Source organism: Bison bison, unplaced genomic scaffold (genome assembly GCF_000754665.1).
Source record: "Bison bison bison isolate TAMUID 2011002044 unplaced genomic scaffold, Bison_UMD1.0 scf7180017864453, whole genome shotgun sequence".
Classification (NCBI taxonomy): domain Eukaryota; kingdom Metazoa; phylum Chordata; class Mammalia; order Artiodactyla; family Bovidae; genus Bison; species Bison bison.
The window spans coordinates 4,602,561-4,622,035 of NW_011495015.1; the positions used below are offsets into that span (position 1 = coordinate 4,602,561).

At 43.5% G+C, this 19,475-nt stretch overlaps 1 protein-coding gene across 4 annotated transcripts in view; it reads left to right on the forward strand.

Annotated features, from left to right (window-relative positions):
- Positions 1-19,475, forward strand: part of EPB41L3 (erythrocyte membrane protein band 4.1-like 3) — a 214,367-nt gene that overhangs the window by 119,360 nt on the left and 75,532 nt on the right. For all 4 annotated transcript variants that reach the window (XM_010859102.1, XM_010859099.1, XM_010859101.1 and 1 more), the window contains 2 exons: positions 1,627-1,826; positions 5,140-5,337. In XM_010859102.1, coding sequence (XP_010857404.1) covers positions 1,627-1,826; positions 5,140-5,337 — 398 coding nt within the window. Of the gene's footprint in view, positions 1-1,626; positions 1,827-5,139; positions 5,338-19,475 lie in introns of those variants that run through there.

The following is a 19,475-nucleotide window of genomic DNA, read 5'->3' on the forward strand; positions in this document are numbered from 1 at the left end:
CCACAGTTTATTGTGATCCACACAGTCAAAGGCTTTGGCATAGTCAATAAAGCAGAAATAGATGTTTTTCTGGAACTCTCTTGCTTTTTCCATGATCCAGCGGATGTTAGCAATTTGATCTCTGGTTCCTCTGCCTTTTCTAAAACCAGCTTGAACATCTGGAAGTTCACGGTTCACGTATTGCTGAAGCCTGGCTTGGAGAATTTTGAGCATTACTTGACTAGTGTGTGAAATGAGTGCAATTGTACAGTAGTTTGAGCATTCTTTTGCATTGCCTTTCCTTGGGATTCGAATGAAAACTGACCTTTTCCAGTCCTGTGGCCACTGCTGAGTTTTCCAAATTTGCTGGCATATTGAGTGCAGCACTTTGACAGCATCATCTTTCAGGATTTGAAATAGCTCAACTGGAATTCCATCACCTCCACTAGCTTTGTTCGTAGTGATGCTTTCTAAGGCCCACTTGACTTCACATTCCAGGATGTCTGGCTTTAGGTGAGTGATCACACCATCATGATTATTTTCGTCGTGAAGATCTTTCTTGTACAGTTCTTCTGTGTATTCTTGCCACCTCTTCTTAATTAGGATTAGGAAGGGAAATTATATGATGATCTGAGATATTCATTTTTGAAATATTTACCATATACCTGAGATCAGAAATTGCTTAAAATGACATGGTGACCAGTGGTATAGAAGCTCTCTTACTTAGAGCAAAAAACAGCTTTAACTAGGGCAGCATGTCTATTAGTAGTAGGAAAAAGGTAACAGCAGGGAATAGCTTATTTAGATGTGATCATGTTCAGTTCTCCCATTTGGCAGATGTGGAAACTGAGGCACAAAATACTAGTGTCTTGAAAAGTAAATTATAAGAACATGGCGGTTATATCTTAGAGCGTCTTTTTTAGGATGTAAGAGCAGATTATTCTGTGTCAAGATCTGTTGTGTGAGTTTCAGATGGAATATGAGACAGACTTCTTCAACACTCAAGGGAAATGAGGGGGAGCTGAGAAGAAACCTTTGAGAGTGAACTTGTGATGAGCAGGAGAGGGGATGCTGTCTGGCTTCCCTCCGGCCATGGCCAGGGCTGGCGTGGTCCAGTGTGGGACAGGCCCGGCAGTACTTTAGGAGCCGCTGTTATACTGTGGTTGCTCATTCAGAAGGGCATAACAGTTATGGGACATCACAGAGGAAAGACGTTTGTTCCAGGAAGAATGCATGGATTCAGGGCTGTGGAGGGGCAGAGCAGGGTCCCTGGGGAGGAGGAGAAGAGTGAGAAATTGTACCTGCTTCCATTATTAGATCATCCTTCCCAGAGACTAAAATGTATCTTCAGCTGATACTGCAAATTCATGTTTCTGAAATTAAACGTATCTAAGTTAGGTAATTATTAGGATGGTAGTGTTATTTCCCTGTCATCTGTGGCGAAAATCTAATAGGAGGAAAACCCGTGATGGCCCCGAATCAACTTGACTGCTAGTTAAATGTTCATTTTGCGCCGTCGACGGGCACCCTTGCCAGTGGTGAACTTGACAAGGCTGCTTGCTGGGTCTGTGTTGGGTTCTTAGCGTTTCTCCCTATTCTGGGTGCTGGTTCCCCGAGTGATAGGACTGTCCCTCTCTCTGCCTGCAGAACAATCGACCATGACCACCGAATCAGGATCAGACTCGGAATCCAAGCCGGAGCAGGAGGCCGAGCCCCAGGAGGCGGCGGGGCACGAGGGGGCGCAGCCAGGGGCGCAGCCGGGCCCAGAGCCGGCCGCCGAGGAGCAGCCCCAGGCGCCGGAGCAGTTCGAGGAGGCGGCAGCACACAGCACGCCGGTGAGGAAGGAGGTGAGCCTGCATCGCCCCGTACCTCTGGCATTCCAACTCAGAACCATGAATGAATGTCTGCTGAGCTTTTCCAGGCTTTGCTCTGGCCTGGGTCTCCTAGCACTAGCAGGAACGTGGGGGGTCCAGGGGACGGGGGGGATCATCTGCTTGTCCTCTTCTGTTCCCCTGGCAGATGGACACTTAAGCTGTTTTAAGACTTTCAGTGAATGACATTCCACAGCCTTGCTTAGTAACGCCTTTCTTTGATGAAAGCACTTCAGTTCACACTGAAATCTGGACTGCGGGTCCACGGTTTTATCTGAGTTTACAGGGAGGCTAGACACTGCACTGGCAGCTCTAATTATGCTCCCAGTTGTTTATTTAAGCCTCTGGTGGCTCAGACAGTAAAGAATTCACCTGCAATGCAGAAGACCTGGGTTTGGTCCCTGGGTTCAGAAGATCCCCTGGAGAAGGACATGGCAACCCACTCTAGTATTCTTGCCTGGAGAATGAATCCCCATGGACAGAGGAGCCTGTTGAGCTGTAGTCCATGGGGTCGCAAAGAGTCAGACATGACTCAGCGACTAAGCATGTACACACTGGTTCAGAACTATTCTAATGTTTCCCTGGGGGCTACTCTGACCTTAAGGTTACCAGCTGTCCCTAGTAGGTGTTCAAGCTGCTCTCTTTCTCTCTGCCATGGACATATTCAACTTGGTTACCTAAATGTGTTTAAGTTGTCATGGAAATGTGATTATTCCTTTAAAAAATTTTCCTACAAAATATAAAGCATGATTTATACCTGGGCCTTGAATGAATCCATATTTAAATTTTTTTGTCTTCAAACTTCAAACCTGGGATTGGTATGTTTTAGGTTACTGACTCATGGGTTAAGGGAATCTGGGAATCTCTACATATGGTTGACCTTTTACAGGTTGAAAGTGTCTGTGTCAAGCTAGAAATTCTAGAGAACATCAAAAGAAGAGACATGAAGTCCCCATGCCTTTTTAAAAACACAACATATAATTATAACATTAAACTGTATGTTGACAGCCTGATTATTTTATTTCTTTTCTCATAGTACTTAAGTTCTGCTTTTAAACTCTATAAAGAGTCATGTTGGAACTTCCCTAGCAGTCCAGTGGCTGACTCTGCACTTTGAAATGCAGGGGGCATGGGTTCAATTCTTGGTCAGGGAACTAAGATCTTGCATGTGGTGTGGTAGGGGGTCAAAAGGAAAAGAATAACATTTATTTTCATGCTCTGTCTGATCGACATTTTGTGAAGGGAGCTGTGGGTTATCCTTTAACTTTTTGTCAGGTAGAATCTAAGGAGCAAGTGTTGTCATCACGGTTTCCCTTCCCTTTTCTTTTTGTGTAGACATGGTGGCTGTAGGGTTTTGTTTGTTTTCAGATCTTCAGCAATTTTAAATTACTAGGCTGGATTTTTCTATCCTCTTCACTCTGAAATGAAATAAACATGAAAGTGGGAGAAGAGTTTCTATACCCAAATATAATTAGACATACATGGTTAATAAAAGGATTGACTTTCTATACTCAGACATTGGAAACTAAAGAGAAGTGTGACTCTAAACCACTTTTCTTCTGTGGTTATCTCAGTGTTTCCAGAACTCTTTTCAAGTCCTGGACGTCAGCTTCCTTCTTTACAAAATGGAGAGGTCAGAAAAGAGAATTTTCTAAGAACATATCTTTCTTTGGACTTTTCAGAGTGTATTTGCAGACCAGTAGAAGAGGTGGTTGGGCCCATGGGTTGATATACATTGGTGGTGATCTAATAGATAGAAGAGGGGTAGAAAAAGTCATTGGAGAGCAGGGCACAGGGAGATTCCAAGGGGACTGACTCAAGGGAGAATGTTACTGTTCTGTAGGATCGCTCCCTCTTAAAGTTCTGAGTCTAGCTTGGACTGGACTGTTAGGCTTTGAAAGCAGATTAAAGCCTTTGAACAGATTTGATATTTTTTTATACTGGCTCATTACAATGAAGGGGGGGGGTGGGAAGCAGACTTAAAGGATTATTTTTAATTAATTTCCGTACTGCTAGCTTCGTTGAATTGAGTTAGAGCTAAATCACGTATTTTAACAGTTGTAAAATTACTGAGAAGATTAATCCTTAAAACTCTGTAGGCTTTACAGTTTATAAGATACCTGGTATGTTTATGGAGCAGTATGGGTCATGGAGTAAAGGACCTGCCAAACAGCTCGACCCAGTGAATGAAAGAAGCAGAATACATTAGATTCAATCTTAGATGATTTGTTTACTTTTAAGGCTTATACTATCCAATGCCTTTGTTTTTTCTAATTGAAGTATAGTTGGTTTACAATTTGTATTAGTTTCAGGTGAACGGCAGTGTGATACAGTTATACACACATTTTTTTTTTCAGATTCTTTTCCATTATAGGTTATTACAGGGTATTGAAGATAGGTTCTTGTGCTGTATGGCCCTTGTTGCTTATCTAGTTTAATATATATATAGTAGTGTATGTTAAGTTGCTCCAGTTGTGTCTGACTCTTTATGACCCTATGGGCTGTAGGCCTCCAGGCTTCTCTGTCCATGGGGATTCTCCAGGCAAGAATACTGGAGTGGGTTGCCATGCCCTGCCTCCAGGATATCTTCCTGACCCAGCGATTGAACCCGCGTCTCTTATGTCTCCTGCACTGGCAGGCAGGTTCTTTACCACTAGTGCCACCTGGGAAGCGTGTATCTGTTAATTCCAAACTCCTAATCTGTCCCCTCACCCTTTCTCTTCTGATAACTATACATCTGCTCACTATGTCTGTGAGAGCCAATGCCTTTTTAAAAAGTCAGGAGCCCGAACTTCCCTGGCAGTCCAGTGGTTAAGACTTCACCTTCCAAGGAAGGGGTTGCAGGTTTGACCCTGGGTAGGGTGCTAAGATCCCACATGCCTCAGAGCCAAAGAACCAAAACATAAAATTGAAGCAGTATTGTAGCAAATTCAATAAAGACTTTAAAAATGGTCCATATAAAAAAAAAATCTTTAAAAGTCATTTGTACCCTTCTTTGCTTGGGCGAAACTTGATGGCATTCACTGAGAGCTCAGCACTTCTCGTATAAATACTTGAGTCAAACTGAAAGAAGTCCCTATGGGTACATTCAGGTGGCAGAAATTATTTAGGTGTACCTGTTAGTATTATTTTTGTTTATGTGTATCCATTCCTTATATCCTAATTCAGACATCCCTCATCCTGTAGGAAATAGAAAATCCCGTTTCTACAGTGTCCTTTGGTTGCCTGAGCAATGCAATATTTATTTCCTGTCTTGCAATGAAAACTGTCCATTGTTTGCTCTCCACAGGTCACTGACAAGGACCAGGAGTTTGCTGCCGGACCTGCCAAACAGCTCGAATATCAGCAGTTAGAAGACGATAAACTTTCTCAGAAATCATCTAGCAGCAAACTATCTCGATCTCCATTGAAGATCGTCAAAAAGCCTAAAAGCATGCAGTGCAAAGTGATACTTCTGGATGGATCAGAATATACCTGTGATGTAGAGGTAAGTGTATATTTAAAATATTTTTTTTGTCCCAGATATTGAAGAGCTGGGGTATATTGGTCTAAAGCATGCAAGATGTCTCTTTGTTTTTCCAGATCTCTGGAAAATTACTCAGACCCAGTTTCTAAATACAAAATTATTTCCAGTCTCTCTCACAGGGGATCAAATTACTGAAAATACTTGTAAAGTCCCCAAAATGTTACAATTAAGAGAAAAATGTGATCTTCTTTTAAAAAAAAAAAAAGAAGGCAAAATATCTAATACTTTCCATGGTAGGAAAAACATTTTGGAGGCCTTAAAAAATCAGGTTTTCTTTAATATCCTGGCTGTGAGCTGTCATTGAAATGAAGTTTACTTTTTCTATTTGCATTACTTATGGCAGGGTTGTTAATTGGAGGAAACTTACAGATTTCTGTACACAGGAGCGGTAGGGTAATTTGAATGGTGAGTGTCCTTTTCCTGCTTGGACAATGAGTAGGATCTGCAGCTTAAGTGTAAAAGGGTTTTAAAATTCACATCTGCAGCTCGAGTGTAAAAGCATATGCTCCTCTGTGCTCTCTCTGTAAAGAAAACAAAAAAAAATTCCTTTGAGAGAAAGGGCAGATGAATGACTTTTATCAGAGATGTGTGGCCAGACCAAGTTGACAGCTGAGAGCAACGTGGGCTGTTGAGAGCCGTAGAGACACGGATGGTCGCTGAGTATCGCGAGAACACAGGCTGGGCGCGAACTCAGGCGGGAGCTAGAAGTCTGCCAGGTCCACCGCCCGCCATCCACAGCATCTTCTCCTTGCGCCGAGCTGGGGGAGATTCCCGTTTTAGATTTAATATTTTCATTTAAAGAGCTGTTCCTCTGCCTCCAGCTGCCTGCCCTTGGTCCTTCTCACATCCCTCTGCTTAAACCCCGCCCACCGCATGACTCCACTGGCCCCCTCTTCTGCCAGGGGTGCTGAGAATCTGGACCTCTGTGTGTGGTTGTTCATTTCAGTTTCTCTTTTCTCATGACACAGCCAGCACCAAGCCCACCTGATGCCCTGTGTTCTCTGCCTGTAACCCCTGCCTCGTTCCTTGTAGTCTACACAATGTACTCACGCACCAGTGCTTTTCTTGGAACAGAAGGTTCAAATTCATTTCACATTGATAACATCATTTAGGGTGGGGATGGGGTTGCATTACCAAATCACTACAGATTACAGGGACATAGAAAACAATTTTTTAAATAAACTCTTAAATCAAAAGTGATTTCATTTATCATGTTAATTTAGAGAATTTTTGTCATCCTGTAACCTGACAATTATTAGTGGGTTGCTTAGTGAAATGGGCTTGTTTGTCACCGACTGGTTGAATAGGAAAAATGGGTGGGGAGTAAAATATATGTTCTGAGGTTTGCCACACACAGATCCATTTGTTGCAGTTTGTCTGCTGCTTCTGATTTTGCCTAATTTCTTAGCCCAAAGTATTCAATTATTGATTCAGATGTTTATTCTGGAAACGAGAAGATCCAATAATATAATTTTACCTGGGCTTTACTATGAAGCTTAAAGCCCTTTTGTAACCTTTAGCAACGTTGCATTTTTCCAATGTGGATCCACCTTCTGGAAAAATTTAAGTCAAGAGAAGCTTTCTTCCTTAACTTGAGGGTGAGTCTTTCTACTGAATTATATTTATATAATGGAGTAAATAGGGTTCCCTGGCAATCTTCTAGTCAAGACTACCAGAGTTTTCTAAAGAACAGTCTGGAAGAAAGTGGATAGTGTTTTCACACAGGGAGAATTCCAGCAGAAAGCGTAGGTGCATCTGTGGAAACCAGTAGCTCTGATGGCTTCCAGTGCTTTTTCCTATTCTAAGACTCATGGAGAGAAGAAGCACAAAACTCTGGAGAAGCAGGATTACCACTCCCGACCCCTGTCCCCAACTCGAGCAAGTGAATTAAGAATAGAATGGAGGAGACAGTAAGAGGAATATCTCCCCCCCCCTTTATTTTTGCATTGAATAGACCTCAAACAAGGCATTTTATTTTAATGAAATCTATGTGCCTAGCTGTTTTTCCTCTCTTGCTTATTTAATGCCTTTAATGTTTCACCGTCAAAATCAACTAGCCTCAGTTTGCCACGACTGTGTCATGAGAATTTATAGTTGCCAGCAAAGGACCCCCTGCCAACACACACACACACACACACCTTACCTGTACCTGATTCTCTCTTCTTTTGATGGTACAACGTAGCTTTTCCCCTTGCCCAGTAGTGCTGCAGCAGAGGAAACCCAGCGACCCTGAAAATCAAGATACAAGAAGCCTTTGCTCTCTGAAAACAGTGACTTCATGAAGTGTACAGTTCCCGCCCCCACTGTTTTGATGGGAAGCCCTTTCCAATTGTGCTGGATTTTTCAAATTTCCCTCCAGCAGTAGCCGTAGATCGTTGTAACAGTGGGTGTTTTCCATTTGAGAGATGTATTTCCTCAGTCATTTTTTTCAAACTCTTCATCATGACTATCTAAAATATAAAAAGAACTAATTACACATAAAATATAAGAAAAAAATCCGATGATCAGCAATTTGATATGCATGTTTGGGCAATGTTTGCAGGCCCCAGGATTGTCACATTTGCCAACAAAATCACCAATACTGCCCTTCCCTTCCTGTCATTTTTATTGGATCTTTAGAGAATGCCAGCTTCTTCCTATGGCCAGTTTGTCACCGTCATCATTGCTATTTAGCTCTTGACCTTGAATTTTAAAAGAGAAAATAAACAGAAGTACCAGTCACAACAATAGAGGAAGTGGTGCTTATCATGTTTGTTTTATTTTAATTTCACTCTCATTGTTTCCAGGTCTGATTAGCGTACAGTGTACTTTCTGATGACCATCCAGTTAGAAATGCTTCCTCTTATTTGACACCATTTTCATCTAGTCTGATTTGGTTTTAGGAAAATAAAATAGACATGTTTGAACTTTGAATCCATATTTCATCCATATTTTAAGTCATTTTCAGATGTAGTTTGGTTTGTTCTCCATAAGAAACCCAACGGGTGGAGGAGTCCCAAGCTTTACCTCAAAAGTGGCAGAAGGTAGACCTTGAAGCAGACTTTGTTTTTCACAAGGTCCCACTGTGTTGCTGGTTTAGTTCTGAGCAAGACCAAGTGCTTGTGAGCCCCAGGTAATCCCATGTGGGGCTGGAATCCAGGGGACGATGCCCGTAGGTGAAAGAACTCTAGCCTCTCTGGAGAGAGCTTTGCATCAGATTTGGGCAAATACAGAAGGGACTTAAGTGTAGCAGTAAAACCTTAGAAGCCTGCAGCTCAGACATCCCCGCAGCTTTGGCCATGCCCAGAGGCCTGCAGGTTGATGGACTCCATGACTGAGTACCACTCAGATCCTTCCAAAATCCAGAGTGTTTACTCCAACATGCACTTCTTGCTACCATTCAGAGACGCTTCCAAGGGACCAGGGAGGATAAAGGAATATTTTGCCCTCTGTCCTAAATATGCTTTCATCACCTTCTAACTATTAGAAAGGGACTGTTAAAATTTTTCCAAATACCCTATCTTGCTTGTGATCCAATTAACTTTCCATATCATGCTTCTGTTTCATGTATTCTACTCACTGGGGTTTAGTTGGAAAAACAAAATCACTGTCTGAATTTTCCATCTTCTCTAGGTTACATGATTAAAATGCCTTATGGTCCCTTTAGAAGTTCTTGAAAAAGTTTGTGTTAGTTGCCCAGTAGTGTCTGACTCTTTGCGACCCCATGGACTGTAGCTGCTCCACCAGGCCCCTCTGTGGTATTCTCCAGGCAAATATACTGAAGTGGGTTGCTATTCCCTTCTCCCAAGCATCTTCACAACCCAGGAATTGAACCCATGTCTCCTACATTGCTGGTAGATTCTTTACCATCTGAGCTACCAGGGAAGCTCTTAGAAGTTCTTGATTGAACAACAGATAGATTTGCTATCACGCAGAAGGTTGAATAGAACACCTATTGCCTTTCATGGAAGTTGTAGTTGTGAAAAATAAAAAATAAGAATTTTTTTAAACCTCTATGAGTATCATTCACTCAACTACTACATGATTCAGAGGTTTTGATTCTGTATAATTGTGTAAATTTGGATTTAACCTCAATGGGTTTCTGTTCAACTGTGTTTTACTACATCAAAACATCTGTTATGTCTTGTGACCAAGTGGCCCGATCTTGCAGCTGAGCCTTCCAGCTTGAAGACCAGTGGACTTCTGACCACAGAAGGGCTTTAATAAACTCAGTTTCCTTGTGCAGTGACTCTTTGAGCAACCATAGGAACAGGGACACACAAGGACTGTTAACAGGCACCTTCTTATTTACCTGACATAGTCAGCATGCAGTCTTCCCAAGGTGTTCAGATTTGACTTCTTGAAGATTTAAGAGAAACAAACTCTTTTACTAAAGGTGTTAAAATTTTTCTCCTAGTTTTCATTTCAAAAAGTAACAGGGACCACAGCCTCCCAGGCACATAGCTCCAAGCTGATTCAGGTCCCAGGACAGGAGTCTCTGCCACTAGTTGAGCTTCTTTAGCCTCCTTCCTAGATGAGGCCCTTGATTACAGCTTCCAAACATCTCTTGAGGTGGTGTCTCCAGCAGGCATCTCACTCACATCTCTGTATTTTGTAGAAAACATTGATTGATTTGTACATGGCAGGTACTGAAACAGTTTTTAACAAGGGGGTCTTAATTATGATTTGTCTTAATGAGCCTTCTTTTTTTCTTGTTTACAACCATTCTAGTCCCTAGAACTGACATCACACAGTGTGCAAAAGATGACAAGGAAGACATTGATACAAAGCATTTCTTGAGGGCCTGCAACGTTCCAGACACTGAAAACCAAATGATGCAAAGACTTCAAGCTTAGACAGGGTGTTCTCTTCCTCAGGAGTCACAGTTTTAGATCTGGAAGGATCATTGGAGATAACTTTGTCTCCTGTCCCATTTCACTGAAGAGGAAATAGGCCCAGAGTAGTTAATGTTATGCCTGAGGACACACAGCCTGGAAAGGACCATGAAGGGCTAGGGCCCAAATCTCCTGCCCTCTGCTCCAGAACTCTCTTTGTTGTTGTTCAGTTGCTCAGTCATGTCCGACTCTTTGTGACCCCATGGACTACAGCATACCAGGCTTCCCTGTCCTTCACCGTCTCCGAGAGTTTGCTCAAACTCATGTCCATTGAGTTGGTGATGTTATCCAACCATCTCATCCTCATCTAAGAGACGGGTTGAGTTGATGGAAAGGATGTCATCTTCTCAAGACTTCTTAAATCTAATTTATCAAAAGGACCACCCAGGCCTTGCTTCAGGCTATACTATCATGAAATAAGATGCCCTGAAAGATACCTGCACCCCTATGTTCATAGCAGCACTATTCACAGTAGCCAAGACACGGAAACAATCTAAATGGCCATTGACAAAAGAATGGATAAAGAAGTTGTGGTACATATATACAATGGAATATTACTCAGCCATAAAAAAGAATAGTATAATGCCATTTGCAGCAACATGATGGACATGGAGATGATCATACTACGTGAAGTAAGTCAGACAGAGAAATACAAGCATGATATCACATGAGGAATCTTAAAAAGGATAGAAATGAACTTATTTACAAAGTAGAAAGAAAATCACAGACAGAAAACTTACGGTCACTAAAGGGAAAAAGAGGGGGGATGAATTAGGAGTTTGGGATTAAAGTATACCCATTACTCTATACGGGCTTCCCATGTGGCATGATGGTAAAGAATCCACCTGGCAATATAGGAGACGCAAGAGAGGCAGGTTCGATCCCTGGGTTTGGAAGATCCCATGGAGAAGGAAATGGCAACCCATTCCAGTGTTCTTGCCTGGAGAATCCCATGGATAGAGGAACCTGGTGGGCTACAGTCCATGGAGTTGCAGAGTTGGACACCACATAGCAACAAAAACAAAAACAGCAACTACTGCTATTGCGTATAAAGTAGGTAAACAAAGGCACTACTGTATAGCACAGGGAGCTATACTCAATACCCTGTGATAACCTATAGTGGAAGGTAATCTGAAAAAAATATTTTTTTTCAGTTTGCATTACATGAGAAGCTAACACACGTTTGTAAATCAATTCTACTTCAATTGAAAAAAAAAGATATTCTGTGAAGAGTAGAACTTGGAACAAGCAGTTTTTAATTTTGAGTAAGAAGGGGAAAACAGCTGGGGAAGTGTCTTGCAGAAGCTCTTCAAAGTGGGGAAGGGACCAGAGCTGCAGCTGATTTCCACTCCTTGCCAGAACGTAGAATGACTGGGAGCCAGTTGTACAGTTGTTGCGTGTCCTACTCAGAGTGGAAAGGCAAGTCTGATCTGGGACCCTCACCATCCTTTCTGGAGAGAAACACTTTCCACAATACAGTGATCTCTTCCCCCAATTTTCCTGATCAATTGCCAGTTCATTTCATAATTACAGCATTTTCCCCATGAAAGACAGGTTATAATTTTCAAGATTATAGCTCGTCTCCTTTTTGTTAGCATTTAAATTGATGCCTTACTTCTTCCGGCCATAGTCTTGGCTCTGCGGGAAGTTTAGGGAGAACGCTACTGGCATCAACCACACAATGAGAAAAGTCTTTTCAAAGTTAGTTCACAACCTGGGAAAATGTCTACATGGTGGATCATCTCTTGAATGTGATACCACTTTTTTTGTTGTTGTTACCTTCAATGTCAGAGGCAGGTGTCTTTGACCTTGTCCCTTCTTGGACAGCAGAGCTCAAGTCTTGTAGAATAGCAGGTTCTTAGGGTCAGAGGACAGTGTAAACTCTAGTTCAGTCCTGCACTCACATTCCAGCAAAGTGCAGAGGTAGGTTCTGGAAGCCTGGAGGACAGTGATTTTAAAGTCCTTGTCTTAGGGACACAGTAAAATAGTCACAGAAAACCAGCTTGCACACAATTTCGTGGTGTCCATCCACATACTAGCTGATCTGGTCTTAGAGGGAAGTGCACACAGTCAGGCAGCAGTTAGTGTCAGGATTTGACTGCCATGTATGCCTTACAGTCCAGCATCCAACTGGCACAGGAAGAGAGCTGAATATGAGGATTGTAGTTTGAAAACCCAGAGAAGGCAATGGCACCCCACTCCAGTACTCTTGCCTGGAAAATCCCATGGACGGAGGAGCTGGTAGGCTGCAGTCCATGGGGTTGCTAAGAGTCGGACACTACTGAGCGACTTCACTTTCACTTTTCACTTTCATGCATTGGAGAAGGAAATGGCAACCCACTCCAGCGTTCTTGCCTGGAGAATCCCAGGGACGACGGAGGAGCCTGGTGGGCTGCTGTCTATGGGGTTGCACAAAGACGGACACGACTGAAGCAACTTAGCAGCAGCAGCACCAGTTTGAAAACCCTTGTAATTTAAAAGGAAATAGCCAGCTGTTACTTCCCTGATAGCTCAGTGATTAAGAATTCGCCTGCCATCGTAGGAGGCACAGGTTCTATCCCCGGGTCAAGGAGATCCCCTGGAGAAGGGAATGACAAACTACTCCAGTATTCTTGCCTGGAGAATCCCATGGACAGAGGAGCCTGGCGGACTTCAGTCCATGGGGTCACAAAGAGTCAGACATGACAGCACGCATGCACAGCACAGCTTATTACCTTATAATATAGTAAACACTGGAAAGTATTTCTTAAATCTGAGAAAGTAAATTTCATCTTGACTGTCCCTTTATAGGCTTTTTTCCCCCAACCTGGAAAGATTATCAGTGTTTCCATATGAGCTAATCATTTATCTGGCAGTTGGGGAAATGCTGAATGATTTTATTAAATTTGAACAGGAAGTAACTGCACTCAACACCCACTTGTGAAGACTGAGACACTGACCTTAAACAGGAAATTTGCTTTTCTCACGCTGCCCGGCTTGAACCTGCTGAGATCAGACAGAAGATGTGGCTAAGGGTCTGTTGCTGTTATGCCAGAAATCAGTAGGTGTTTAACAAGCCTGAATGTGTGCTGAAGATAATTAAACACACTCCATATCTGGCTTTCAGCACTAGCCTCCTCTCGTGAGCCAATTCCCACTTTATGGTGAGTGAGGAGGCGGTGGTCTTTGGCGTTGGTGATGAACTCCTCAAAATGTGTAGGAAACTCTATTAGAGAAGGTGTCCGACTAAGTCACCCGCTTTTCCTTCACGCTTGATCCCTTCAGAAGTCCCTTTACAGTCTTTCTAGTTCCAGTAAGCCTTAATTCAGTAGAGTTTCCAGTTTCTTCCTTGGTAACTCTGAGTAGTGTTATTTGAAGAGGTTTCTTTACTATTTTTTTTTTAAAATCAGAGTTTAGTTGCTTTACAATGTTGTGTTAGTTTCTGCTGTACAGCAGAATGAATCTGCATGGTGTGTGTGTGTGTGTGTTTGTCGCTCAGTTGTGTCCAACTCTTTGTGACTTTATGGACTGTAGCTGGCCAGGCTCCTCTGTCCATGGGATTCTCCAGGCAAGAATACCGGAGTGGGTTACCATTCCCTTCTCCAGGGGATCTTCCCAACCTGGGGATCAAACCGGAGTCTCCTGCATTGCAGGCAGATTCTATACCATCTGAGCCAGCAGGGAAGCCCTATACATATACATAATATGCCCTGTTTTTTGGATTTCCATCCCATTCAGCTCTTTACCACAGAGCATTGAGACCACACAGTTTTGAATGTCTTAAAAATGCAGGTTTTGCTTGTGGCTCAGATGATTAAAGAATCTGCCTGCATTGCAGGAGTCCAGGTTCGGTCGCTGGATCGGGAAGATCTGGAGAAGGAAATGGCAACCCACTCCAGTATTCTTGCCTGGGAAATCCCATGGACGGAGGAGCCTGGCAGGTTATAGTTCATGGGGTCGAAAAGGGTCAGACATGACTTAGCAACTAAACAAGAACAGCAACAAAATGCAGGTCATCCTGTATTTGTCCTTCTGTAGCAAGTAGAGAGTCCCAGGGACGGGGGAGCCTGGTGGGCTGCCGTCTATGGGGTCGCACAGAGTCGGACACAACTTAGCAGCAGCAGCAGCAAGTAGAGAATAAGAGAGTCTTTGTGAGCCTGTTATCCTTGAGGAGTTTTGTGATGTGCTTGGTTTTAATGCAAATAACCAGGGACAATAGGAGCAACTCAGAAAAAGCAAAGAATTGGAAATCTACTCAACTCACTTCCATTTCATGCTGAGACAGATTCTCTGCTTTTGTAGAGAACTTTCTCTCTTGCCTGAAGAAATTGGGAGTGGCTGTTTGAGGCACGTTTCTTAGATTCTTCTTTCTTTTTTAGGATCTAGGTTTTGAAATAGGGCTGATGCATAAAAAGCATGACTCCAAATCTTTAGCTGACTGTAAATACCTCCCTACGAGCAAAGATTCCTCCGCAGTGGTTCATGCTGTTAAAAATGGTATGCACGTGTCCGATCATATTTTTGGCATATATTTATTATTAGAATGTGTTGGCTGACTTTCCCTGTGGTGATATTTAAGTCAAGTAGCATTCACTTATTTTATTTACTTATTTTTAAATTTCCAGAATAATTCTTATTGTACTCAGGATATTTACACAGTTCTGTTTAGAATTTTGGCAGATAAGGAGATGAGAAAAGTACACATGGAGAATTTGAAACGTCAGGAGCAGCTGAGAGTGAAAAGGGAAGGCCAAGGGCCGGCCGGGAAGGATGGGCTTGACTTGCTAACAGGGTTGGGTATTTGCACATACTGGTTTTCTGTGCGTGTGGATGCTCAGACTTGTCTGACTCTTTGCGACCCTATGGACTATAGCCCACCAGGCTCCTCTGTCCATGGGATTCTCCAGGCAAGAATACCGGAGTGGGTTGCCATTTTCTCCTCCAAGGGACCTTCCTGACCCAGGGATTGAACCTGCTTCCCCTGTGTCTCCTGTACTGCAGGTGATTCTTTACTGCTGAGCCATCCAGGAAATTGGTTTTCTAGCTGTATAACACATTCGGAGAAGGCAATGGCACCCCACTCCAGTACTCTTGCCTGGAAAATCCTATGGACGGAGGAGCCTGGTGGGCTGCTGTCTATGGGGTCACACAGAGTCGGACGACTGAAGTGACTTAGCAGCAGCAGCTGTATAACACATTACCATAAACGTGGAGATGTAACACATATCATCTCACGTTTTTTGGCTGGATTGTTGCTCAGCATCTTATAGAGGAGAAGTCATGTTCTTCACCAATTACACTTTGTATAGAGGCGGGTCTAGGGGAAGATGCATCTACGTGCTTTCTGGTGCTGTTGGTGGAATGCATTTCCTTCTGGTTATAGGACCGAGGTCCCGTCTTGCAGCCTGTCAGCCAGGGACGACTCAGGGCTGCTGAGTTTGCTATCAGTCCATGAGGCTCCATCTGTCCCAGCAACAGAGAACCTCTCCCACCTTAGATTCCTCTACATTCAAGTCTCTCTATTCCCCACTTTTTGCTGCCAACTGGAGAAAACTCTCTGCTTTTAAGGGCTCAGCTGATTAGGACAATGGTCCTATCGAAAGGTCACTGGTGCCAGCTAGTGTAACCTAACTGTTAGATCTACTCTGTCTGAAACCCCAGGGATCAGGCGGGGTGTATACACCAGGGAGATGAAAAATCACAGTAGATAATGGGCACTTCTGAGGGGTTTTGCTTTGGGGAGCTGGTTGACCATTTGTGTTTTTAAAAGCTACTTCTACTAAATAATAATTGAAACAGGGATGCTAGTTGGCAAGAGTTGCTGAGGACCACCAACCAAGGTGGCCAGTGGGACAGAGGGGAGAGGATGGATTTTAAAGAACTAGCCTGAACATGAGCAGACATGATTAACTGCATGTGTGGGCAGGTATGTAGGTGGGGAAGAGATGGTACCTAACAATGGCATCCACATTTGTAGACTACAGTATAAGAAGAAAAGTGTGTGGAGGGGAGACTAAGTCTAGTGTAAGCCTATTGAATTCGAGATGCCTGGAATATGGAAGTGGCAATCTGCTATTGCAGTTGGATACGTTGTTTGACCGTTGGAAGAGAAGTCAGGCTGGTAGGCACTGTGCAAGCCGGTACTGTTTACAGTGGGTCACATAGAGGAGTGAATGAAATGGTGCAGATGGCCAGTGAATGAGTCGGAAAAGCATTAACAGTAGAGCTCTGGGCAACACTGACGCTTCGAGTTGGGGTGGGAGTGCCTTGTCCAGCTTCCCCCACCCCACCCCCAGATGCTCCTGTACACCCAGGCCCAGTCTCTTCGGGCCGTACCCCTCACTTAGGAACTGGATGTGCTCAACCCTGTGGGGACGTTACAGCAGTGATTGTGATTGAGCGTTATTGTTGTTGCTCGGTCGCTAAGTCGTGTCTGACTCTTTGCCACCCCATAGACTACAGCACGCTAGGCTTCCCTATCCTTCACTGTCTCCCGGAGTTTGCTCAAACTGACGTCCGTTGAGTCGGTAATGCTGCCGTTTAACCTTCTGTCACCCCCTTTTCCTTCTGTCTTCAATCTTTTCCAGCATCAGGGTCTTTTCTAGTGAGTCAGCTCTTCTCATCAGATGGCGAAAGCATTGGAGCTTCAGCTTCAGAATCGGCCCTTCCAGTGAATATTCAAGGTTGATTTCCTTTAGGATTGACTGGTTTGATCTCCTTGCAGTCCAAGGGACTCTCAAGAGTCTTCTCCAGATCTATCATTCAAAAGCATCAATTCTTCAGTGCTCAGCCTTCTTTATGGTCCAATTCTGACATCTATATGTGACTACTGGAAAAACCATAACTTTGACTAGACGGACCTTTGTCGGCAAAGGGATGTCTCTGCTTTTTAACACGTCGATTAGGTTTGTCTTAGCTTTCCTTCCAAGGAGCAAGCATGTTTGAATTGTGGTTGAGTAATGGGTCTCCTTCAAAAAGGTTCAGGAGAGACTCTCCACAGAGAAACATTCCCAGTATTACTTTCTAATTGCCGTCAAGGCATGGCACTACTGAAAGCAGAAAAGATGAGGCCATGGAATGCCCCAGGGACCGTCCATGGAGAAATAGTGTCATTCACTGTGATTGATTCTTGTTCTCCCTCCTGTCCGATGCCAGCTGTCCCTTTATTTCTTTAATTTGGCTCTTTGCTGTCCTTTGTACATTAGAATTTCAGTTACACAAAGTGGTAAGGACAATAACGTTACATTTCCTCTAAGGAATGCCTGACCCCTGTTTCTTGGAACACTTGAACCAGACAGGGGACTTCCCTGCTGGTCCAGGAGTTTTGACTTCATCTTGCAATGAAAGGGCTGCAGATTTCGAGCCTGGCTGGGGAGCTGAGATCCCACAATCCTCAGGGCCAAAAAAAACCCCAAAAAAACATAAAACAGAAGCAATGTATATGTAACAGATTCTTTCAATAAAGACTTTTAAAATGATCTACATCAAATTAAAAAAATTTAAACAAGACTATTAGGACTGGGCTTCCCAGGGGGTGCTAACGGTAAAGAACCCACCTGCCAATGCAAGAGACATAAGAGACACGGTGTTCGATCCCTGGGTTGAGAAGATCCCCTGGAGGAGGAAATGGCAACCAGTATTCTCCAGTATTCTTGCCTGGAGAATCCCGTGGACAGAGGATCCTGGCAGGCTACAGTCCATGGAGTCACAAAGAGTCAGATATGACTGAAGCAACTTACCACACAGCACGTTAGGACTAATTTTACATTAGCATAATGTGTTATCCTGTGATCATCCGTAACTGTGAAGGGGTGGTATTACTCAGAAAGTTTTTTTAACTCTTTAAATCTCAAATTAGAAAACAATACCCTCTCCCTGCCTCCACCCACCCAATACATAGTCTCCTGCAGTTTTCCAGTTCAGGGTTGTGGTCATGGCCTGCTGTTCATTCAGGAAATACCACCTCCTCCCACGTCTTCCCCCTCTTTTTGGTCTAGGGCAGATGGGCTTTAAGCTGAGTCCAGGTTCCTTCTCTCAAGAGCTGTAAAACCACGGATTCTTTTCCTCTTCAGTTCTGTGGTTTGTAATGACCAGCCAATGCACTTCCAGGTTTTTATTTGCTTCTTCTAGACTAGATCATAGGAGAAGGCAATGGCACCCCACCCCAGTACTTTTGCCTGGAAAATCCCATGGACGGAGGAGCTGGTAGGTTGCAGACCATGGGGTCGCTAGAGTCGGACATGACTGAGAGACTTCACTTTCACTTTTCATTTTCATGCATTGGAGAAGGAAATGGCAACCCACTCCAGTGTTATTGCTTGCAGAATCCCAGGGACCGGGGAGCCCGGTGGGCTGCTGTCTATGGGGTCACACAGAGTCGGACACGACTGAAGTAACTTAGCAGCAGCAGCAGCAGCAGCAGCAGACTAGATCACAGATTTTAAATTGTGGGATTCTCGTTGGAATGCATCACAGTTCTATCAAGAACGTTAGCTTCTCATAACCTGGTATGATATCCCTTGTTGGATTTCTAGTGTGGATGTTTTATCTCTAGATAAATGGAATTTGGGTCTTCCTTTTGCTTGTCCTGCCAAGACTCGTCTCTTTTGTTAGTGTTGTCTAGTGACTGTTTCCTGTGGTTTGGTTCCAGGATGTGTCTACAAATGGCAAATTTAAATGGCCAGATTAGATGCTAATTCATGAAAGGTTTTGATCAGTGGGGGTTTCTTCTCCACGACAAACAAGGCATCTTTGCTGCATCAGAATGTGTGTGTCCTGTGTGACAGACAGCTGTGTGTAACTGGTATGCACATTTGGGGTCACTTTCCAATAAGGGTGAAAGAAATTCCAATCTCGAAGTCATATTTGCACTTAGGAATGCACTTTATTCATCCCACGGCTGCTTGTAGGCATGAGTGATGGTATGCGGACGTACAGTGAGCACAAGGAATTGGTTCTTAGGATGGTGTTCGGAAGGAATAAAGAGACTTGTTATTTCTTATGGAATGCCATGGTGACAGCAAATAAAGTCACTAAAGAGCCGCCACGTTCTTTAGGGAAGTGCCCCTAGACTGGACTTGTCAAATGCACGGGATGCTTTTCAAGGATTACCTGAAGCAAAATGCTTCAGTTCATGTCTCCAGTTATTCCTTTAAAAAAAAAACCACTGTCCAAAATATCATGTTTTGACAAGCTTCCTTAATAATACCAGGTCAAGAATTCATCCTCATAGGGGAAAAAAAACCC